This window comes from Fusarium vanettenii (assembly GCF_000151355.1).
Source record: "Fusarium vanettenii 77-13-4 chromosome 3 genomic scaffold NECHAsca_2_chr3_3_0, whole genome shotgun sequence".
Lineage (NCBI taxonomy): Eukaryota > Fungi > Ascomycota > Sordariomycetes > Hypocreales > Nectriaceae > Fusarium > Fusarium vanettenii.
In genome coordinates this window covers 2516843-2541016 of record NW_003315880.1, presented here as the reverse complement: position 1 = coordinate 2541016, position 24174 = coordinate 2516843, and the positions used below count along the sequence as shown (strand labels likewise).

General features: G+C 51.3%; 4 protein-coding genes across 4 annotated transcripts; 3 read left to right on the top strand and 1 right to left on the bottom strand.

The window, feature by feature from the left end:
* Positions 1-363: 363 nt before the first annotated feature.
* Positions 364-6654, bottom strand: NECHADRAFT_36266 (uncharacterized protein; the record flags this gene model as incomplete). The annotated part of the gene is made up of 8 exons (XM_003052680.1): positions 364-1003; positions 1061-2984; positions 3246-4002; positions 4078-4464; positions 4519-4920; positions 5014-5287; positions 5447-6156; positions 6379-6654. Coding segments are annotated over 8 exons (5370 nt in total), but the record flags the coding sequence as incomplete, so codon positions are not given.
* A 3922-nt stretch (positions 6655-10576) lies between these two features.
* Positions 10577-11920, top strand: NECHADRAFT_78004 (uncharacterized protein; the record flags this gene model as incomplete). The annotated part of the gene is made up of 4 exons (XM_003053176.1): positions 10577-10586; positions 10651-10732; positions 10861-10910; positions 10974-11920. The coding sequence occupies 4 exons, from the start codon at positions 10577-10579 to the stop codon at positions 11918-11920; spliced, it is 1089 nt and encodes a 362-aa protein (XP_003053222.1).
* A 4812-nt stretch (positions 11921-16732) lies between these two features.
* Positions 16733-18109, top strand: NECHADRAFT_35405 (uncharacterized protein; the record flags this gene model as incomplete). Its single annotated transcript, XM_003053175.1, has 3 exons — positions 16733-17029; positions 17050-17307; positions 17360-18109. 3 exons carry the CDS (start codon positions 16733-16735, stop codon positions 18107-18109), a joined length of 1305 nt encoding a protein of 434 aa, XP_003053221.1.
* Positions 18110-20360: 2251 nt separating this feature from the next.
* NECHADRAFT_10759 (uncharacterized protein) lies at positions 20361-23533 on the top strand (the record flags this gene model as incomplete). The annotated part of the gene is made up of 2 exons (XM_003053174.1): positions 20361-20575; positions 20725-23533. Coding segments are annotated over 2 exons (3024 nt in total), but the record flags the coding sequence as incomplete, so codon positions are not given.
* Positions 23534-24174: the final 641 nt, after the last annotated feature.

Genomic DNA, 24174 nt, shown 5'->3' with positions numbered 1-24174 from the left:
TCCTTCAGCCGTGATCCGCTGCTGATCCATGAACCGACCAGATAGAAGCCAAGCTCGGACGGCTTCGGTCCCTGCCAGCGTGAGGCAACTCGTGGCGCCGTTCTTCCCAAAGTAGCAGATTGAGGCGCCTCGCCGGACGAGCAACTTGACAGCTTCGAGGCTCCCGCAAACGCTGGCAAACATGACGGCAGAGCCCACGGGACATCCTTCATAGTCAACTTTGGCGCCCATTTCCAGGCAGTTTTCCATGATGTTGACCAAATTGAGTGCCGCTGCACGACAAAGGGGGCTCCATCCACGCTGTGGCTCAAGGTTCAATAGTGCTTGGAAGATCTCCTTGGGCACCTTTTGTTGAAAGTCGCGGAATCTCGTGGTGAGAAAGGCAATCTTGCCAAGGGATCGCCAATCCAAATGCCAGGGAAACGGGCTTGTTTGGAGCAGTCCATATTTACCTTCCAACACGAGTTGTGATGTCTCGTGCTCGCAGATGATGCAGTGCATCAAACTCCGGCCGCACTCGTCCTCCCGAGTCAAGTCGCATCCCAACTGTTTCAGCGCGGTGAGGCGGCGGGGAGTAACGAATATATTCTCATAAATCACTGGATGATGTGGGTTAAGCGTCAACTGCTTTGGCAGCTTGAGGATGAGACCGAGACACGATTCCTCCGTTCCAGACAAAGACATCAACCAAGGGAGGGGATTGGTTCTGCAGACCATGGCCAGCGAAGCACCTAGAGTAATGAGATGCTTTACCATGTCGACGGTCCTCGCATAAATTAGGGGGGTCCAGCCGTTGCAGTCAACGCAGTTGACATCCGCGCCATATTTAACGAGTATTAAAGCAGCCACTTTGTTGCCTTGCCACGAGGCGGCATGCAGCGGTGTTACCATGCGAGGCTGATTTCCGTGACCGCTAGCGTGTGTAAAAAGAAACATTGTTGGTTTTTGGCGATTCACGATGGTTTGGAGGACTTGCCGATAAGTCGAGTCAGGGTACGGCCTCCTAGATGCCCGGCAAATTAGCACAAAACCCGCTGTACTCCGACAACATGAATCTTACCGCTGAGAAGCACTTTCAAGCTTCTCCCATGCCTGTAGTATAATCTCAATCCCTCTGGCATTGCCATGCCACGCGGCATGATGAAGAGGAAAGTCGGAGCCACTGACTAAATCTCCACCGCAGGTGTAGTAACGATGAACAACAGCGCTCAGAAGCGGGTTGAAGTTTGGCTTTGCAGCCGCAGTCTCGATGATGCTCGTCGTACTCCAGTCCGGGTTTTGAGCCGACTTCAAGGGACTTGCTTTCTTCTTCTGCAGGAACCATTCTGCAATCTCCCACCTGTTGAGCCTCAACGCCAGCATCAAGGGGGTGGCCCCTCCACTACGTGGCACGGTCACATCAATCGGACAGCCGTTGGTGACCGTGGTCTGGCAGTATTTCTTATCGCCGGCTGAAATAGCCTGGCCGATTGCTGCTGCAAGACGCATATCTTGTTTTCGAGATGATGGCCTCCTGTCCCCCCCTACCTCGTCCTGCCAATTCTCGAGGAACTGGACGAATTCGGACGAATTCATCCCACGGGCACAATCTCTGGGACGCTCTCCCATGTTATTCAATGACTCGAATGCTCCATTTTTGCACAAAAGTTTCGCAACAGAAACGCAAGCTCCATAGGCAGCCAGGTGCAAGGGTGTCTGGCCATGTTCGTTCTCCGCCATGACATGGGACCCTTTGGAGATGAGAAGCTCTGTTATCTCGGCAAGTCTCATATAAGCGCTGACATGCAATGGAGTCCAACCCTCCCTTGACCTGGAATCTTCGATCTTGATGAGATTGTTACTGAGAAGGAACCTCAAACATGCTAGGCTACCTTTGGCTGAGGCAAGGTGTAGTGCGTTCGCGTCTTTGAGGCAGAACTTTCGCACAACAACATCCATCGACTTCCCCCAGTCAGTAATAGACAACTTCTGTGCCTGCCTCAGAAATTCCACATTATCTGATTCAAGCGCTATGGAGAGGGCAGTCGGAGACTTGGGTTGACCTCCAAGGCACGGATCGGCTCCTTGCTTTAGGAGTAACTCGACGCACTGAAAAGACTTCTTCTTCAAGTGAAAAGCAAGGACGGACATTCCTCGTCCATTGCCAGTCAAAGCGTTGACGTCAGCGCCTCGTTGAATGAGAGATTCCATCAGCCAGACAGTATTGGTGATGCCTGATCGCAGGACGAGTCTGTGCAGGAGTCCAAGACTATCTTTAGGGGACACATGATTGAGTTTGTCGCTTTTGCAGTAGTCGACAAGAAGCTGCAACATGGGTTTTTCGTCTCTGGTCTTGTCACGGTAAGAGAGACAGCAGGCTTCCTCGATGGGCGATGTACCATCGGTCCACCGATGGACGTTGACTTCGTGCTTGAGAAGGAGTCGCGTCATCTCCAAGTCGCCATTATGGATGGCCATCTTGAGGAAACGATGGACCGAGGATGAGTCTCTGGCCGATACCCAGTACTGGGTTTGTCGCAACATCTCGCGAACCGTGTTGACGGCAATAAAATATGACTGAGTCCTGTTCTTCCGTGCATGTCGGGAAATCATATCAAGGACCAAATTGATACCACAAACTTGGTTCCGTTCCTCGTAGACTTGCATCGACCCGAGTCCAACCATGGTCATCACAACTTTGTCTACCAGCTTTGTCAATAGCCTTTGACGCCCTTTCGGGCTGATCTGGCTTGGCAGACGACCGAAGGATTCCCAGAGCGTTTTGCCCTCAGCATCTTGGTTGCGGGTCGCGCCTGGGGGTGTCAGGATCTTGATGATCTCAACGTTTGGGGCCAGCTCCTCCCACAGCACTCTGATCATGTACATCTCGACTGGTAACTGGCCTTGAAATCTGTACTCAATTGAGTAGCGATATGCGTCCCGTAGAATCTGTGCCCCCTGCAGTGGCATCGAGCTCGATAGCTCATGCAGTGGCGTTCGTGTTCCTTCAACGGCAGGCTCAAACTCGGCGCCCACCTCAACCAGGCGACGCAAGACCTCTCCAGAGCCAAAGCTGGCCGCTGCGCCCATGACTGGGCCGTGGTTTGACCAGAAATCGGGAAGTTCTGAGCATATTTCCAGGAGGGAGAAGAATACACGTTCCCTCCTGTCCTTCTCTCGCTTCATGCCGTGCCTATATCTGGATAAAATAGGGGACGAACTGGTGGTGGATGAGCCAGACGAACTGTACCCCAAAACGACGGAACTGGATCTCGTGGTGTCGGATTCATCTGATTGATAGTCTTCATCATCATCATCATCAGGCTCTTCTTCTTCATCATAATCAGACTCGTCCATTTCTACAGAGTCCCATGCCTTGAGATCGAATATGTCGAGAGGCTTTGGTCGCAACACGATTGAGAGCAGCGTCTCGCCAGCAAGCGTCCTTGTCCGAAGGGCACGGGCTGTACCTTCAGGATCGAGTTGAATTAGTTTACAAAAGAGCCACTCGTCAATGTCGCGGGCCTGGGCTAGATGGTGCCAGGCTGTCATTCCCTTTGAGTCTGGGTTTGAGAGAGAGATGCCGAGACTCTTCAAAGTCTCATAGAACTGGATGCCAGACTTGGAGTGATGTACATGAATAGGCAAGCTACCATTTACATCCTCACAGTAAGGATCACAACCAGCGGCGGTAAGGAGTTCGAAGACGTCGCAAGCGTCATTCCTGGCTGCTAGGTGTAGTAGTGATCCACCATCGTGGCGACATGCCACTACGTCGATTTCGCCGGTAGCAAGGTAACGCTTGACCAATTCGACGTCGTCATCAATAACAGCCTGCATCATTCGTACCGGTAAAGCATCTCTGGCCGTCAACAGCCGAGTGTCAAAAATGTGGTCATGCTCAGAGAATGAGAGCTTTGCGTCCACACACCAGCGAGACACTTCAGAGCCAAGCTCCTTCGCCCACTTCTCGGCACAGACTGATTCTGAAGCAAGGTACCTCAGGAGTGAGAGCATTGACGACTTTGCCTCAGCATCAATGCTATCCATTTGGCTGAAGGATTCGCTGAAGAAGGAAAGCTCCCTCTCATCAGGGACAACCCCTAGAGACAGTAGGTAGGAGATTGGAGTGACATCGTCGAGGAAAACTGCAAGTTTAGCGGTAATCGCAGAGATGGAATACCTCTTCGGACCGAGAAGGTCGTTAGATGGCCTGGCCCCTTGTTGAATGAGACTCTCGATAGTTAGGTTTCTCCGTCTGCTCACTGGAAGGAAATCGGTGAGTGAACGGAGATTGTATAACTCAAGAGAACCGGCAAAATCCTCATCGAAAACGAATACCGAAGAGAACGCCAGGTCGATAGGTCTGATGTTGTCCCATCGAGAGTTAACCGCGACTCCTTGGCTGACGAGGCAACTGCATATCTCCGGAATGTTGAGCACTGCCGCCATGTGAAGCGGTCTAAAGCCAGCGCCGAGAACCCGCTGATTCCATGCCACATTTTGGCTCGGGCTTGAAGGTTTACTCTCGGATGTAACTCTCAAGAACCGTCTGCCGAGCCTGGGGCTACGCCCGTCGTAGCCCATTAACGTGCTTACAAGCTCGTGTGACCAGCTTGTGAAATGAGGCGTCTTGGACGGATGAAAAAGCGAAGTCGCAAGATTGAACAAAGTCGGGTCGTCGAGTCCATCTTGTGTGAGAGACACCCAGAAGATGGCAGAGTACGGGTAGAAGGGATAATGCTTGTTCCTCATTCGGACCAGGTCGTCATCATTCAAATAATGTTTCATATCGCCCTCTGTGATCTCCGTTTCGAAGTTTTTCATCTGTAAAAATCTCAAGCATTGGGTAGCCAGAAACAAGTCGGAGCTCTGCTTCGAGATCAAGTATCGGTCAATGCCAGGACCATCACCCAATGCCGCCCTGTCTTCGAGAAATTCCTGGACGGTGAAGTGAGCGAATTCCAGGCGGTTGCCGTCCTGGGATTTTCGGATGAGACTGCTGCATCTCCTCAAGATCTCCTCCTCTGTTACCATGTTTCTCTCGGTCAGAGTTGCACCCAGAGTGGAAGGTGTCGAAACCGCCTGGCGCAGCTGGAGGATGGTCAAATCTGGCTCAGCAAAAGCAATGAAGCTGAGACACATGTGAACCATGGATTGGACTGTATCAGAGGCTCTGTTGATCCTCTCGAGTAGTCGACGGTAGCTCTCGGGCAGATCCGGAGGGAGCTTCTCCAGGGCTTCTCGTCGCTCTTCATCATGGGCACAGTCGCAAAGATAGTCCAGCTGACAGACCACCCATCGAAACCTACTCGGTGTTAGTCAAATTGAAAATTGTGGAGTCATGACCACATACATGCCCTTGGCTCGGTTGACGAGGATGTCAGCGATCTCAGACTTCATACTCATATCGTTGAGCTGTAGTCTTCTGGTTTTGATCCTATTATCCAGCTCGGCTCCGACAAACATCCGTACGTCTTCGGTATGCGCGGCGATATGAACGACTTCAAAGTCTTGGTCCAGGCGAAAGCGGATGTTGAAGTGGTCACGGCTGAAGAGGGCCATTGACACCCTTTCAGAGTAGTCTGCCACCTCGCGCAACATATCAACCACGTCTTCCGTTTCATCACCGCACTCATCAAGTCCATCAATGACGATAAGTGTCTGGCCAAAGTGTTTCGCCATTTGGCTAATCCTAGCCCGAAGCTCGTCACTGTCAGGCGTTCTTGGGAGACCCTGGGGTGGATGAAGTTCGTCATAGTACTCGCAAAGGATGACAAAGGCCTCTTCTTTCTGGCAGGCTAGCTGAGAAGCGATAGCGCCGAGGATTTTAGTCGTTTTCCAAGTCGACGGATTCTTGTAGTCACAGAAGAAGAAAGCGGCGCCCGTCCCAGGAGCATCATGGCTGCGTGTTAGTGCTTCCTGGATGACCGAGCCCGCAAGAACCGTCTTGCCAGCTCCCGGTATACCAGTCAGCCAGAGCTTGGAGCCAGGCGTATGTAGCCAATGCTCAAAGGCAGGAGACTCAGTCAGCCACAGCCCTGTCAAGGCATGTCGAAGTTTGACACTGGTTTGCAGATTTGGCTGTGGATTAATGGCCATGAAGAAGTCGAGGATGCGCCGCTTCTTTCGGTCCACCTCAACCAAGGTGTTGATCTCGATCCTCTTTACCGTCTTCTCAATTGTTGTAACCTGCTTGCTCAACTCGCCGGTTTTGGACAACGAAAGCTGCAGTTTCCGCATCGAGTCTGCAGATAACGCGAGGTTGATGGTGGTCTTGTGACTGGAGATCTCATTGAGAAGGGCTGTTGTTTCCGAGGCGGAAAACGGCCATTTGATTTGCCGGCCGAGGCTCTTAGGTCTTGATCCACTGTTGAAGCTGTCGAGGGCCTTGCTGACCCTTTTCTGGACCTTTTCAAGTGTTTTCTGACAATGTCCCAGGTAATGATTTCTTACGGCTGGGTCGAAACCCTCCCCGTTGGCCTCTAGGCTCTCGGCGAGTGCCTCAAGCACACGCAGCACGCGAGCAAGGTCATTAATCTGATCAGAAAGAGTCTGTACATCGTCCTTGGCGTCCTTAGCGGCTTTGGCGAACTTGTAGACATACTTGAAAGTAATATCGGCTAGGGATAGCAGTCCAGCGATGCTGGCTGCCAATGACAGAGGGTCGGCCATAGCACGAACGTACTTACTACGTGAGACCTGAGTTATCTTGGAGCGGAGAGAAATGGCACGAAATTATAAACCCCGCACCCTGAATTTGTTTTACGGCTCTCAAGGCAGCAATTTGGAACTGCCAATGGCAGTTGCAGCCAATGCACTTCGCCCGGGGTAAGCAGGCTCACCAACTTGGCTATCTAGCATAACGAGGAACTTGTTTTTTACTATTCACTATAAACTTTGGCATACCTATGTTTTTCTACACTAGGAAATGGGAAATTACATAGCTCATTAATGAACAACATTTGCTCCCGCTACTTATGAATCCGAGATGCTATCTGTCTGAGGCGCTTGGAAGAATTCACTCAGGACGGAGTGCGCCTTGTCTATGAACCGGAAAGTGCAAACCATGCATTCTGGTGGCGTTATAAACGACTGGTTGAGCGGCCCCTGTCGTAGAAAAGTCCGGGTACAACCGGAAGCCTTCTTTCTTGATGAAATGCTTGTTATTCTGACAGCTCAAAGGCCAGTGAAGGGCCTAGATGTTCGCCCAGGTCATCCAGCGTTTTCAAGTTGCTACTCAGTAATCTCGAATCACTATTGTCGCAATAAACCGTAGCACTGAACTCCTCGTACCCAGTTTTGAATAAACCGAACTCGCCCATGCGTCCGCACGACGCAAGCGGATACCTAATCGAAAGGTCTCGGAACCTGACTTGCCTCTTTTCTCTCTCCCCCTCAAATACCTCGGCCGAAATGAAGTTTGTTGGCTGTGCCCTCGGAAGTGTGGTCACACGGGCGGAGAGTCAGGCTGTGTTAATTGCCAATCCGATAGCTCGCTCAGCGTCGTTGCAAGACCGGTGTGTGGGAGAGAAAGCGTCGGTGGAGCCAGCTGAGACAGCATCACAGGGGATGCATTGGCTAGAGGTTGTCCCGAGATCTAATTGGCGGGATGAGGGGGAGAAGCAAACATGGCCTGGAATGTGGCGGACACAGAGGTCTCAGGGGTCTCAGAGCATTCATCCCTTCCGCCTTTCAAAGAGAATGAGGTTCCTCGGTTTCTTCTCTTCATGATCTGCTTAAAATCTTATATCCGTAGTCTCTGGTGAGTTCTCAGTATCTCGACAGTCCTCATGGATCAAGGCGTGGAAACCATTGTATCATGACCACCACTCTCCCATTACCAGGCTGTTCGGCAAGAACAGGAGAGCAAGACCCGAAGTCGGGGGCCAAAAATGAGAAACAAGACATCGCTGGCACAGCACCTCTCTCCACCACACTCTAGCTTGTCAGGGCGCGGGAGCGCCGATTCCTACAGTGATTTTCTATTGTTCGGGGTGCTGTTACGCAATCATGAACGTTTCACATCTGGGCCATGCTCTCTATCCAAACGGGGCCCCCTAGGCGCCATTGTGCTATGGTTTGCTTTAAACAAGGAGGACACTCACCCTTCTTAGCCTTCTCAGCCCAAATTTCTTTTCCCCAAAAGGCCAAGTGCCGGTGCTACGGAGATGAGTCCTTGGATAACCTCCATGCCGCCTCTACTCCGACAGGAGAAGACGGTATTCTCGTTGCTAAACCCAACCGGAGTGATATGATTCGAATCAAACCATAGGCCATGTGAACTATGGACCAGTTATACAGAGCACTCCACTTACCTTCAGTCTAGATCAGTTATTCAAAGATACTTTTTGTGGACGTCTTTAACACTTGACTCTGAGCGATAGATAAGGGATCAACAGATTACATCCGCGATCCGCCTGTTCCGTGCATAATAAGTAGCCAACCATCAGCTTTCGTCATCATACCTCAGACTCTGGTACGTGTGGAGTGATGGTCTGACTGATGCAGAGCGCCATCTTCATGGCCTCTGTTGGCAAGTGATCTAGACACAGCCAACACGCCCAAGATTGGGAAGAGGATGAGTACAGTACGGTGTTCAGCTCTTGTTGGATAGGCAATGCAGACTCGAACGGATCAATAACCACGACCCCGTCCCTAACTAGTCTTGTCCATTCATACGTATATCCTACCACCTCCTACAAGTTCTGTCACCAGAATCCAGGGCACGTCCTGACCACGAAGGTAGTTTTTTGAGGCTTATAATAATGTGTCAGGCAGGGAGCGTCCCAACCTGGCTTTTAACGAGAATTGTGTCTAAGGTTTTATCACTAAGCGTGAAGGGGCAAAGACTCTTATTAGTCGGTGCGCACGCTCCATATTATGAGGCAGCATTGACTAGCATTGGGAGAAATGACCTTGCCTTCTCAGGAGAACAGCTAGCCAGTGCAAGTGACCATTTAGAAGAACCCAAGTCCCTCCGCGTGAAGTTGTTATGCGCGACAGACATATTAGTCTATCGTAAGTGTTGACACCATACACTGCGTAGATATTTTAACATGATGTATTGTAACCCGCATCTTTAGCAGACAATCTCGAATCATTGGCCTCTGGCCAGTTAACGCTCTAGTGGTCCATTCTAGACTCATACAGCAGTAAGCTTTCGTCGCCAGATGATTTTACTGGCTTGTACTCGGCGGCCATCGTACAAATTAGAAAGGGATGGCTCGGAATCCGGTTCGTAGTACGCCGCGCTAGGGACCCGTTTGCGTGTCACAATCTCATTCAAGATCGTCTGAGTTAGCCAACTGTTCTTGCTTTGGCGAAGTTACGGATAGGCAATATGCAGTTTCAAACTATAACCAGGATGTACCTAGATTCAAAGCAACTTATCACTTCATGAGCCTTATGACACCGATCCCAGATCGAGCATCTCGCCTCTATGTAATGAGAAACTACAAGCAATATGGTACACTTTAGCAAGTACATTACCGTATAGTAATGCAGTCAAAACTTCAATCACCAACTCGGCAGTTAGAGACACAGTTAGTCAGCAAGCAACGTATTAACAAGCCAACAACTCGGGCATGCTCTTCAGTAGAAACCCATCTACATCCCATGGTTCTAGGCCCCGTACTTACCCCATCCTTACTCATACATCTATGGATGGAATTGTCTCGATATAGTAAGTTACAGCACCCCGCCTGCACAAGACAGTTCTACTCATTACGAGAAAGTAACATCGCTTTGTCAGCGTCCTAGCATAGATTGACGAAGGCCGAGAAACGTCACGCCAAGCCAACAAGAGATTCAGCTGCGGGCGTTAGATGGTCCACAATGATCGAGATTTTACGGCAGAAGCAAAGAGCCTCAGAGGGGATGAGTCAATCTTAAAAGAGGGAGCAACTATAGCCGGCTTCAAGCCACTAGCTGATGGGATCCAATCGACGAACCCATGTTGTTAGCCTCATGCTTCAGCTGCAGATCCAGCGGTGCTCCAGAGTCCTAGGGCTTACAGTGTTAAAATGTAAGACCCAACATGCTTCTAGACTAAGTACTAACCCTTTTGAGTTTATCATACAGCTGCCTCAAGCAGTCCCTCGCTGATTCCATACCACATAGAACTAGCTCAGAGGCTCACCCACATTTTTTAACTGTTGTGTAAATTCCAGTTTCAAGTTCGTACACTTGAGGGTGGTCAGACATTCAAGCGGTGAAACCGCCGAGGCTGCAACTCCTAGTGTCGCCATTCACGCAGACTGCCTTGCTCACGTTACCTAAGCCAGCAGCCCAACCCCCGTGTGTATTGGCTTGATTCAGATGAGAAGTCATTTGGGCACAAATGAATCATCATTCATCACTCACAGTAAGGTGGGCTGTGCTGGCAGCCGCAACCACCACAGTTGAGAACAACGCATACATTGGCATTTTCAACTTGTAGAGCTATCGGCTCCTAGTTTAGGACCCTATGGCAAGGCCCAATGCTTCTGCTCCTTCTTTCGACGATTGCTCCAGTTGGGGTAGATAAATAGGCTTTCAGCAACCCTCCATGCTCACATTGTATCTCAAGACTCGATAGCTTCATCACCAAGACAAGATGGGTAGAGGTGAGACATCAATTCTTTCTTCTTTCTTTTCTACTCTTGGAGACTCAGTACTAATCTCCCTTAGGCAGAAAGCGCTCTTCACGGAAAAGACATGACTCCAGCCCTGTTCCCAGGTTGTGGAGCTGGCCCTTTAGCCAAGAGCCCAGGTACGCAGCACTAAAAGTATTCCCATCGCCATGTCGATCAAAGTCCCTGACCAAGTACCAAGACCAACAGACCTCTTTATCGCCGTGATGGGTGTCACAGAGTCAGGCAAGAGCACCTTCATCTCCAGGTGTTGCGGCCCAGATGCCACGGCCTCAACCAGCGATTCATTGAGATCATGTAGGTCATTCTCAAGCATTGCATTCACATGCTTCCTGTGTCTATCAACATTAACATAATCAGGCACATCAAAAGTCACCCCCTCCCCCTACGTGCAGTCAGCTAGTTGCACCATCTATCTCATTGATACACCTGGGTTCGATGACTCCGATAAAAGCGACACTGAGGTACTCAATAAGCTAGCCGCTTGGTTTGTGGGGCTCCGCGTTGGAAAGATCCTCCTTCACGGCATCATATACCTGCACCGCATCATTGATCCTCGTATGCAAGGCTCTACAAAGAAGAACCTTGTCCTCTTCAAGAAGCTTTGTGGACAGAACGCCCTCAAGAATGTTGTGCTTGTCACCACCATGTGGAACGGGATCTCGAATGACCTTTATCGCTCGCGCGAGAAGGAACTAACGACGACATCAGAGTTTTGGGGATACATGATGGAACAAGGCAGTTCGTGTTTTCGAGCCGACAGCCCAGGGTCGGAACGACAGATCGTGCAACATCTTGCCAGTCACAATAATCCAGTGGCTATCGACTTGCAGACCCAACTGGTAGATGAGCGACGGAGGCTCGACGAGACGTCAGCGGGCCAGGAACTACAGACCGAAGTGGCCAAGGACAAGAGGCGATGGGAGAGGGCGGTCCGTGAAACCAGAACGGGAATGCGGGAGGCCAAAAAGCAGAGTGATTACGAAAGTCTAAGAGTTCTTGAAGAAGAGCTTCGCAGGTGCAGGAGCGAGATCAAGCGATCGGAGGAAAGGCGTTGCATGCTTGGCATAAGCATGAAGGGTCTGCTTGACCTGTATCACAAGCAGGTTGCCTATATGGAAGCGCAACAGGCTTCCCACCATGAGCCTCCCGTCGGGGTGGAACTGCCCAGCCTTGAGTACCAAGCACAACCAACAGGGCAGCCCATCGAGGTAGAGCAGCCTAGCACAACCCCTGGCCCGTCAAACGAGTTGGTGTTATACGGAACCAACGACATGTCAGAAATACCAGCACAGGATCACAGGTAACACTCCACCCGGTCAATTCTTCCCAGCAACCTCGGAGATATGCTCATGATCTTAAACAGTGCCCAGACGTACCCTGAGAATCCTATTGACTCAAGGAGAGATTACTCCGTAACTTCTCACCATTCTTGGGATAAGGCCTACACACTTGACAGATAGGCGAAAGATTGAGGCTAACTACTGTTGGAAAAAGAGTATTCTTCAAATATCATCGAGCATCACACTCACATTCACTTTACGGTATGGAATTGATAGCTCTTCAAAGAGACAGCAAGAAGGATGGTCACGGTTAGCGGGACGATCTTTAACATGTGCTTTCGATCCTGTTTGCGATAGGTCAGTTCGATATGGGAGGGCGAAACAACGAGCTAAATTGTACGTGATGTGAACTTATCCGCCTTGCGTATAAAGCGGCGAGTATTTGCAGAATCTGGAAACATCTTTGCATGATAATTAGGGCCATTCGTCTTTGAGGGGTCGTGAAAAGGGAATTAGTCTAGTTCCGGGGACGAATCCATGCTTTGAATCTTCAAAATAAAGGACCATAATTCTGAAATCTGGAGCATACGACCCGAACGCAAGGGTGAATAGTCTTCATGATGCAACTTACATATGCCTCAAGGGTTAGCTTAGCATGAGATTATCTCCATGAAGCTTATTAGCGGAACCTCCCTCTCATCACTAACTTATGTACTCTCGATTGAGGCTTCTTCGCCTGTCAGTAGGTATCGAGAGTACATAACTTTCCTCAGCCCAGCCAAGTCAACAACTACTCACGTCAGCCATTATCCATCAACGACACCGCCGTCTTTCGTAGGCAGCAAGCCGACCATGTGAATTTGACAGGTCGTGTGATTCTGACCAACCTCCTCATCACGCGGCTGACAAAAAACCAGGTTGATCACGAACCCCGCGTCACCCAACAAGTCTTCCGTAAGTTGACCGGCATTCCGCCGGAGCACGCGATATAGACTGCATTTCCTTAAACCTCAATCTGCCTATTATGGGTAGTCGCTTCGCACAGAAGATTTCGTCTGTGGATGCGACGTTGGTTGTCGGTGTGAGGCGGATCATTCTTGGCAAAACTGTGTCAGGGATTGTCGAGAGATGCCTCAGGTGCCGGGCAACCTTGCGGTGTGACAAAGGCGCAGAGGTTGGTGATGAACATTCCTACGCAGTATAGCCTGCAACTTTCTTATTTTAGCTGCCTATTTAAGGTTACGTATATCCGGTCAATTATAAACATGAAGCTATAGTTGAAAGCCAACCTCATTGCACCGTTGCAGATTTTCACATCGGCATGTTCGGTAGAAGTGGACAAATAAGATCCATGTTCATCTTGGCAAGTCGTAAAAAAAAAGTTAAACAAGCTTCTTGGAAATATGCGCCCATGGTTCTGTTCCCCAGTGACTGCTCAAGATCGCTTCGACGGCTCCGCCAGTGATGGCGTCAGCAGAACGAACTCGTCGAGCATTATCAGTAACAAAGTCAAACATTGCAAATTAAACCCATATTCTCCTCCCAGTAGTTGTACACGTCAAACCAAGCCCATAAATTGAACAATTTCGCCTCCCGCTGATGTGAAAACCCCCCCAAGGAAACCCGACCAAAAGCCCTCTCACGCTCTTCTCGCAAACCCCCCAAAGTCATCGCGGCCATGATGAGCCTCGTGCTTCCCCCCACGCTGCATCTCGGCGCAGTTGGGACAGGTGACGACAATCGTGTTGGACGTCGTGGCCACGCCGTAGCAGCGGCCGCCGGGGTTGTTGGATCTGCTCTGGAACGCCTGCTGCTCCTGCAGTCTCAGGGCACAGCTCTCAATCTCCAGCTTGGACGTCGTGGTTCCGCAGCAGCAGCACTCTTCTCTCGTTTCCGTCTGGTTACACATTTTTTTCTGGTTGCGGGCGTTCTTCCGTGAGTGAGTGTGTGTGCGTGCAGGGGTTTGAAAGGTTTCCGTCAGGGGGGGTTGGTCGAAAGCGTGATGATGACGCAAGGATCTTGATACGTGACTTTAGCTGAGGGGTGAGAGGAAGACGGAACAAAGAAATACTGAGTAGAAAAAAAGAACTAGAGACAAAGAGAGCAATCGAGAAGAGGGGTTTGCTCGCCTTGATATAATCGTCAGGTGGTGCGTAGCATGATCAGTGCGAGAGCCTGATTCTGCCTAGGTAGACGAGGCGACCGTGAGGCAACAAAAAAAATGTGCATTGAGGCGGTGTAAACTGAGGTGAGGTAACACGAAAAAAAAAAAGTATACAGTATATTTCCCTCTTTGTCACTTGTTGGACGGCCTCCTGCAACTAGAGATATGCAAGCCGCCGTCACGAGCAATCAAAGACACTGCCTGTTCTGGTCAACTACTCTTAATTCCTGCAGCTTGCCGCGAGGTGTAACACTCCTTCAGGTATTTATATCTCGTATTGGGTGTCCTAGCCCTTGTTCTCGACCAGCTGCAGGTTCGGTCGAGTTTGCAAGCCATGTCTGCCTTGTTTGCACTTTCTGGCGCGTTGTATCTGGCCTCCTCATCGCCTTGCTTTACTGCTTACCAAGGTCGAGTTGGTTGATAGACAGTGCGCGGTACTTGCAAAGGGACAACCCTGTACCCATGCCAATCTGCAAGTTTCCGGTCAGACTCAGCTGACAGAGATTGCCTCACAGGTGCGGCGTAGGGCGGATTCACGCCAGTCGCATGCCTTTTAGTTGTTGTTCGGTCTTGGGCTCTACAAGTGCTGCTTTGCCTTTAAGGGGCTACCTGAAACCCACAGCGCGTGTCATTTCGTCGGCGTGTTTTCCCATCAAGTTACTCATAAAAGGGCAATTGCAGATGCAGCAGAGCCTCAGAATTTCTCGCGCAAAGATTGATCATGGGATAGGCTCGGTGAAATGCCAAGCTGCAGTCAAGGCAGGTATGTGTCGATGTTAGCACAACGCTAGCCACGCATAGCCACCCCAAGAAACACTCATGGGCATTGGCCCATCATCGCAGTATCAGTTTTTGGCAGACTCTACGCCGAGTTCTTTGACCCTCAAATTGTTTTCAAGTCAGGTCTAAAGGGTAGGAAGACATAGAGTTGACTATACTGGTCAGAACTCTATTAACCTCAACCTCGAGCTTCGGTTGGACATGGCGTTGGCTTTTTGAGAAGAGGAAGCGGTTTGACAAACAAAGCTCCTTGTATCTGGTTCAAGGTCCCTGGGACCCTGTAACTTTCTAGGCTTCTCCGCTAGGACACAGTGCCTCCTCTACAGGATATCGCACAATGATCATTCCGTATCACTACCCAGGGGCCTTGTCGTTTTAAATTGTGTTTGCTTCATAGTTTGATTCCTGTAAATCGTAATGGTGTGTCAATATCCAGATCATGCGTTTGAGTGCAACCACTCCTTAATCACTTGGAGGTTGGTTAGAATCAGGCTCTGTGATTAAGTGTCAAGCGTCTCTGGTGGTCCACCTAGACCAAGGCAACGCAGCATGTGATCTTAGATTCGTTTGAAATTCGTTTTTAATTCGATTCACATTCGATTCAAATTCGATTTGCACTCAAATCAAATCGAGTTGAGTCTAGATCCATAAAGGCAAGGCCGCTTTTTGTTGCTATTCCGCCCAAACCTGCCCTCTTTGAAAAGAACCTAGGGAGTTACGAAAATCACACCTGTTTTGTTGAGTCTTTATAGAATTTTACATTTTCAACTTGACAGCTCTTTTCTAAAGTAGAGGCTTCTTTCGTGAAACTTGAAATGTTATCAACGCTCGTCCCATTAGCCAAGCTACCAGTGATGCATAGCGTCGCAATTTCGCGGATCTGACCCAGTATCTGCCGAATAACAGCTTGAAGAATTCATCATATACGCATTATTTGCGTCCTTATTCCTAGGTTGGTATAAATTCCCCCGTCATGAGTTGTCAAGGAATGCATTTGCCTGGGATCCAGCCTAGTGTAGAGCGGTGAGCAGGTTGGATATAGCAAAGATCCAGTTAGACTAGTTATCAAGCCCTGAAACGCCAAGTCCAACTCCCGGCTAGTCAATAGCAATCCCTCCACCATAGAAATATAAAGATGGCCCAAAGTCGTCCAGGAATTAGTCGGTTGGCCGGTGCCTTCGTTGGTGCTGAGAACCAAGTAGACCTCTCGGTAGGTATTGTCCGTGAGGCTCCGCTGACCTCCTCAATCCTTCTTCAGTCAATTGAAACTGTCTTTCCGTCGATTCATGGCTGTATGCCCAAAGCCAGGTGCATTTCTGCCTGCGCTTTAACTTGTCGAAAGTTCGTTTCAGAACAAGTGCAAGAAAACAATGTGAGCATCAGCGAGGAAAGGCCAAAAGCCCTACGTGAGCAACCCTTCGGACATGATCGGAATGGCGTCTTTTAACCCTCTTATTCGCGAAGAGAAAGTGGCCTGAGGTAGTCCAAAAGCAAAGAGCCGCATAACCGCTCAACCTCGCATCCCACGTCGAAACAGATACTCTTCTTGGCCACTATTCGACTATCCCACTTCCCGAAACCTCTTTAATTATTCAGCACGACCCACTGATTGTGAATTTCTTACCCACTCTGCGTCGGGAGTGAATCCTCTGCAGCCCGCTATCTGAGGATTGCCAATTCGCCGGATTGATGGCGCAATACGGCTGAAATGGCCTCATCGATATCCGACGATGGAGGACGCCGATTGTCGTCAGATAAGCTTTATAAAAGTGTCTCAACGCCCTTTGCAAGCTTTCTTAGCTCTGGTCCCTGATCGGCAAGATATATGCAAACGCTTTGCTCGGGCGTCCAATTGTATACAAGCTCCAGCAACCGCAACTACGCCCCATACAATGGCTGTTAAGAACCATGCCAACGGCGCCGGCCGTCTCCGGGTCGCCATCATCGGCGGTGGCCCAGGAGGATTAGGTGCAGCCATTGCGCTCGCCAAGCTGCCCTTTGTGGACTGGACTTTGTATGAGAAGAAGCCCGAGATCAGTGAGACCGGGGGTGGTATCAGCCTGCAACTACATACTTGGAAGATGCTTGAGTGGAATGGAGCGGCCAAGAACATCCAGCCCAACGACTTCTTCAGAGCCCCGTCAGGAATTAGTGGGCAGTACCGGTTAGTTCCAGCCTCCAATGAAAGAGTATGCCAAGTGCTAACCAGAGCAGAAACGGGAGGACGGGTGAGCTATTGGACCAGAGCCTTCATCCCGCAGACACCCCCAAGAGCCAACTCAGCTGTCGACAAAGGCGAGCAAAGTTGCAGGCTGCCCTTCTCAAGGAGGTTGACCAGTCCCGGATCCAACTTTCCAAGAAGTTGGTAGACATTGAGAAGCTTCCCAGTGGAAGAGTTCTCATCCGTTTCGAAGATGGACATACCGACGAAGTTGACCTTCTTGTTGCTGCGGACGGCATCCGATCTGTAAGTAACTCACTTGGTGTGCTCAACAATAGGTCACCTGCTAACAACACAGGTCGTCCGTTCCTTCACATTCCCCTCTCACAAAATCAAATACAACGGACAATCCGCCTATCGCACCATCATCAGCAAGTCGGATGTCAAAGCTCTTGGTACCATCCCCGAGTCCTCAGTGTTTTGGCAGAACCTCGGCGGAAGATACGTCTTCACGAGTCCACTTGGTGATGACGACTTTGAGGTCACGGCACGCATCAGCCGACCCTCCGAGGGCCAAGAGCACGTCAGCTGGGGTCGCCCATTCGACTTTAACACACTCGTCCACGAGTATGACGAGTTCTGTGAGCCGGTACGACAAGTTGTTCAATTGGCAGCTAAGCAGGGAGAGACTCAGGAGTTTGCGCTCTTCTCAGGACCGCGACTGGAGCGTGTGGTTGCTCTGGACTCTGTGGCCCTCATCGGAGATGCATCCCATCCTCTATCAGGAGCCTTCGGTGCGGGCGCTGGATTCGCACTCGAGGACGTATACGCGCTTTCCAAGACACTTGAATGGGCGTGGAAGCGAGGCAGGGGTATCAAGGTTGCCCTGGAGCTATACGACAAGATCCGCTCGCCGCACTACGGGGAACTATACGACGTCCTAGACTGGTACGGTGGCATAAACAAGGAGATTGCGGCCGAGGGGTTGTCGGTGGACAGGGAGATTGAGGAGAGGGTCAAGAGAACCAAGGGCAAAAAGTCAAATTGGATGTATCACTATGACATTCAGAAGGTTGTCGATGAAGCTTTGCTGGGATTAGAAGGTTAGACTCAACAGGTAGTGGATGGAGAAAGGGTAAAATGGCAGTGTTATCTGTAAGTTTGCATATGCAGCAGTTTAGCATGAGCGACAAGCTTCCCATGCGTTAGCGAAACTATTGCCGCGTCTCTATCTTGGAAGCTAAGTTGAACGATGGGAACCGTCTCAAACATCCCGAGATGCGACAACTCGGCACCCGAAGTGTCAGAAGAGACATCCAAGTAACCAGGATCAATCACGGGTGCCTCGGCCGTAAAAAGACCGGTCAAAGTCGGAATGTCTCTGCGCAGACAAAAAAAAAAAAAGGCTGAAAGCCAGTCATCAACAAGTGCACAAAGTGTATGCATGCGCGCCAAAGAGGCACAGGTTCCTCGTCCGGATTGAACCCGGCAAAATAGGGCGGAGCAGCCGGCCACGAAAACCTCGGGCTCTGGACGGATCGTGACGGGTAATGTCAAAGGCATCATGGCCGAGTGGAGCCACAAAATGGGAGCGGAAGCGGCCGAGAGGGACCGACGGCTCTGGCTGGTCGAGAACGAATAGGCAGTAGAGCACACAGACTGCACAGAAGCGCACACAAAGGTGACGTGGAGTTGTTGGGGTAAAAACGTGGTCCAAGAGCGGAATGCGGTGAAGATGAGGTGAGGTGACTTGCATGAGGAGAATTGAGATAGTCTACCCTGTGGTCTTGAGCCTCGAACCAAGGCACGGACTTGATACTCCGGATTCGATAATGGGACAAATACTGCACGCGAGCTGAGGGCCAAGAGTATTCAACGTTACAATACCGATGCACTGGAGATCCTCATTCTGTCCTGCATTTGACACGCCCCAAGACCAAGGAGCGGAAAATCATGACCTTTCGGGGAGGCTTGCTCTGCACAACTCGCAAGCTAAGACATAAATATCGACTGTCTTGGTGGAAGCGGTGATGATGACAGGGTCCAAAGCACGGTCGCAAACGGCTGTTGGGGACCAGACCAGCCACTTGGAGCCGTTGCTGGCTCATGAATAACGGTGAAGGATCATGACACGCATTGATTCCAGCTCGAGTCGCTCTGTCATGCCTGGGCCGCGCGAATGGGCTCCGATAATTCACCTGCATCACCACATCACCTCTTCTCCACCCTCATGTCTCTCCTCTGTCGGCAAAGACAAGTTGAACGCGGGTACCTTGATGCAGAGTGAGACAGAGACACTGTCAAAGCCGGGCGCCAAGCAAAGTCGGGGAAAGAAAGCCACGCCACCAGCCAGCGACACGACACGATGGCAGCCTCAGTCAGACAGTGTGGTGTGTGGGTAAAGGGCTCTAGCGGTAAAGGTCATGGAGGGGGGAGACTGTGAGCTAGAGGCGGTTTGGGGGACACAGTTGGCTGCCAGTGACGATGATGACGATGATGCTGATCGTGGAGGGTCTTTGGGGGACGATGGCAACAATTGCGTCACTCGCCCGGCGATCCGGTCACAGCTAATATGCAATTGAGAGACAAGCATAAACCACAATGTCGCGATACTGAAGATACGAGATGGATTAAAGATGGCTGAGATGAATTAGATTGAAAACACGCGTAAATAAAGAATAGAGAGTTCCCGTCGCCTTGGCCCAAGAACAGGGGGAAAGGTCCAGGTCCGTCCATGCTCTTGGTACTTCAGCGGTACCTCCCGCCGTCCTCGAGGTGAGGCCACCCGCTGAACCCGAAAAGAGAACCCCTGAAGTAAGAGGCACGGACAAGGACAGTGTACATGATCTTTAAGGGGCGGCCACGTACCCAGGCTCCGACATCAACAGGGAATGGGTTCTGATAGTCTGGGAAAATACCAAAGAGAATCAGGTTAAAAGGCTAGCGATTACTTGTAAAAGACATGGGAAATTAACAGGCGCAATCATCACCAACAACAACAAAGATCCTTGTCGCTGATTCTCGCTCCCTTTTTCCCATTCCGCTGCGCTGGGCTGAAAAGAAAAAAAAACAGTGGGTACCTTCCGGGTACTTCCAGCCTCCGTCCCTCCCGTCCCCAAAAAGTCTATACCTTCCAGGTCCATCCCCAGTTGACCCCCCATGCTTACTGTCCTGCCGAGTAAATCACCGCCAGCCTCCTTCGCCGCGTCGTCGCCTTCTCTCCCATCTTTAATCTTGTCCACCGCTCTAGCTCATCCACGCCAGCGTCCGCGTCCTCGTGCCTCCCAGCTTCTCCTCGATCGCTCCCAGTTCGACTCTTACAGCATCACGGGGCCGAGCTCAGCAGGAGCGCGAGCGCGATGAACGCCATCCAGCAAAAGTGTCGACCAAAACACCAGGTCCTGGTTCTTAAGTGCTATCCCAGGACCACCAAGGGTGCCGTCGACGTAAAGCCCAACAGCAGCGAGCTCAGCTACCTCCTCTACTATGCAACCAGCCGACGCTCCAAAATCCAAAAGATTGGTGCCTTCCTTGAGAAGAAGACAGCCAGTGATGTCTGGCGTTTGCGCATCGGGTATGTCGCATCACCCTCGAGTCGGGTACCGACGCATCCGCTTTCATGCACATAATGGACTACTATACAGGCCGTCCATCTCGTTGTCATGATTGGAACCCTCCATTCGCATCCGCCATATTCCAATGCTAACCTGCCCCTTTTCGCAGAAATGTTCAAGTCACCCTCCAGATCCTCGCAGCTCTGATCGAAAAGCTCCACAAAGATGCCGTCCTCATTGCTCCCTTCGTTCTCAAGGTTCTCGATACCGTTCTACGATCCGAAGACATTACCATGATCGAATCTTCTCTGCCCACTTTCGAGGCCTTTTGCGATTTTCACGATGCCGCTCTCCTATCCGCCGACCAAGCCTTCCTTCACCAGTATGAAGACATTGTTCGCCTTTACGCTCAGCTCGCATCCACCCACCTTGCGCCTGGCAAGGAGTCCCTTAGCAGTCCCGTCAAGGTGCGCTGGCGAAGCGCAGGCCTCGAGGCCATTCGCAGTATTTCCACCGCCGACGCCCTTTCCTCCATCACCGGACGCCAGATGGACGTCATAATGCCTCGAATTCTCGACAATCTGTGGTCCGATACACCCGATTTCCTCGAAGTTTTGCAGCAGCGAGTCGAAGCGGAGGAAAAGGTTGACACGGAAAAGCAGTTGAGGCGTAGGACAAGCATTGCTACTGTTGCGACCGTCGATACCGCTGGAGACCCGAATCCCGTTGCCCTCGCTGGAACCGCCGGCGATGTCGACAAGCTTGCCGAGGAAGAGGTTGGAGTTTTGGCCATGCAGTGCCTCAAGAGCATCTTCATTGTTCCGAACCGATCGCAGATCCACGGCGCAACCGTCTCCCTGCTGCGGTTTATTCAGAATCGTGTAAGCCAAGGCGAATCCGTTGTCGATCTCCATGACGACCGAGAACGAGATGGTGGCTGGGCCATCAGCATCTACAGCATCATCTCTCGATGGACTCCTGTACAAGACCGATACATTATTCTCGTGGCCGCGCTGGATACTCTTCTCCGAATTCCCGTTCAGGACGCGACTCTCGATCAGCAACTTGCGTTGACCACCATGATGAGCTCTCTTCTCCGGTCTGACGTGAACCTCATTGGATTGAGTGTTATGGATGTTCTCCTTGGTCTAATCAAGCAGATGAGAAAACTATTTCGGTTAAGGAGCCCCGCCAGCCAGAGCGACGATGGTGACGCTGTCACAGAGCCCGAGCACGCTGTGCGCCAGAAGACCAAGCATCTTCTGGGCAGGCTTGAGCTCTGCATTGGCGACCTTGCGACTCATGTTTACTACGCCGACCAAATTTCCGACATGATCACCGCCGTCATCCTGCGCCTGAAGCCATCTCGATCATCCAGCACCAGTTCCTCGCCCGGAGGTGAAAAGGCTGGAGAGGCAGGGCCAGGCGCGTCGAATATCGAATTGTCTGAAAGCCAACAGCTCGATCATTATTTCTCCCTCAGCGCAGGCAGAGCATCCGCTCTCCACGTCATCAAGGCTATCCTGCTGGTTGCCAATCCTCAGAAGAAACTCACCGGCAACATGGCCCTGTCTCGAAACCCTGTGCCGATCCATGTCTGGGAGGGCACACACTGGCTCCTGCGCGATCCAGATGGCCATGTCCGTAAGGCTTACATGGATGCTCTTATCACCTGGCTTGATCGAGAGGCGACAGTCGCAGATGAGATCGCAGTCGATGAGACTCTTCCACGTTCTCGATCATCCATCAAGATCAACCGAGAGCTGTCCGCTGCTGGCAACCGCCGTGCAGTTTCGAATGCTTCCCACAACAAAGAACGAGCCTCAAAGACTCGACACTCACAATTCCTACCGTTGCTACATCTTGTTATCTACGATAATGCTCTGCAGTTTTACGAGTACGAGAACGATCTGGTGATGCTTCACATTCTTCTGACCAAGCTTGCCTTCAAGTTGGGAGTGAACGCGGTCCGACATGGCCTTCCCATGATCTATCGGTTGCAAGAAGACATTCAAGAGATTGATACACCTCTGCACAAGGTGCGGATAGCGGCCCTTTGCCACGGATACTTCTGGGGCCTCACAGAAAAGTTTGACTTTGAGGCGTCAGTTGTCGGACGAGCTATCCAAAACGAGGTGGTGCGACGCAGAAGCAAGGGGTTCTGGATCGAGGGTATTCATATCCCACCTCCTTCGACTGACATTGTCGGATTCCCTGGAGAGACACGGCCGCACCCAGAATGGGATGCAGTCGCACTGGAGAGAGAGGAGCTTTTGCCATTCGACGACCGGAGCTCTCTCGTGGAGTGTGTCGCCGCCAACTACCATGAAACCATCCAAACACCCCCTGGCAGCCCTGCCATCTCCCCAGCCCGAGGACTCTCCGGTCCGATTCTCGGCTCGACAATCACCTCCACGGCGCCCGAGACCGAGACCGAGTTGCCGGCCGTATTCCGCGAGCAGATGCTGACAGACTGGTCCAGAGACGCGGCCGTAGCCATGATGGCATCGGTTGGAAAATCAGAGTCCCTTTCAGGATCCAAGACCGGGACTTCAGTAACACAGAGAGGCCACCTCACGGTAAACACTAACGGCATCAATGGTAACGGTAACAATGGGCCCGTGTCACCATACGGTAGCCAGTATAACCTAATGAGGCCTCATTCGTCACATGCGTTCCGTGAGCGGGATCGGGACGGAACGCCCACCAAGCATCGCAAGGGAAGCATGCGGAGTGCTGTCTCGCCAGCCCTCTCCGTATCAAACCGGGGTGGCACCGTAGCCTCGGTGGAGCAGCTCAAGCTTGTTCTGTCTGGAAACCCTCCTCCAAAGACAGCTGGACTCGCCGGCGACGACGACAGCGGAGACAGCATGGTCAGCTACGACTACAGTCCTTCAGAGATCAGCTTTAACCCGGCTACACAGACCGATGAGGCAATCAGTCCAACGAAGAGGCCGGCGACGGCTACGACCCGTCGAGGAGGACCCCTGGGTGCGCACCCTCCCCTCGGAGGGCCACCCAACCTCCACGATGAGAAGAGCGAGGATGACGAGTCGGTTCCTCCTGTACCGCCTCTGCCCAACGTGAGTTTGCTGGGAGGAAAGAGGAGCCCTATCCAGTCAATCGAAGCATCGTTCCAGGACCCGGCCAAGTCGGGTAGACGCAGCCTCTACAGCCGGGGAGGTGACGGTACACGGCCCAAATCGGTTCGTTCGCAGAACACAAAGACGATGGATCTACAGGATCTCCTTCGAGGGATCGATAGCCGGCCGAGCGAGGGAAGCTTGGGTAACGTGACGAAACCACCGTATTAGGGGAGGCGCATATGTATTATTTGGGGATGTTGGAAGAGGAGGTGTCCGAGGACAATACGTAATAGCGATAGTTGTTTTAACATGTAGAGTAGCGACAGGCGCGTATGATTTGTTTTTGAGAGTTATGAAAGACAAAATGGAAAAGGTTCCCTATCCACTCTGGCGGTGATGCATTGTATCCTGGTCGTTGTACGGATCCGCGATTCTATTAAGCGGATCATGATTCGCGGTGAAGGCAGCAGCGTAGCGAATGAAGCGGTAGATGGATGATTCTAATCTGGAGCAGAGTAGCTTTTGCCAAGTGA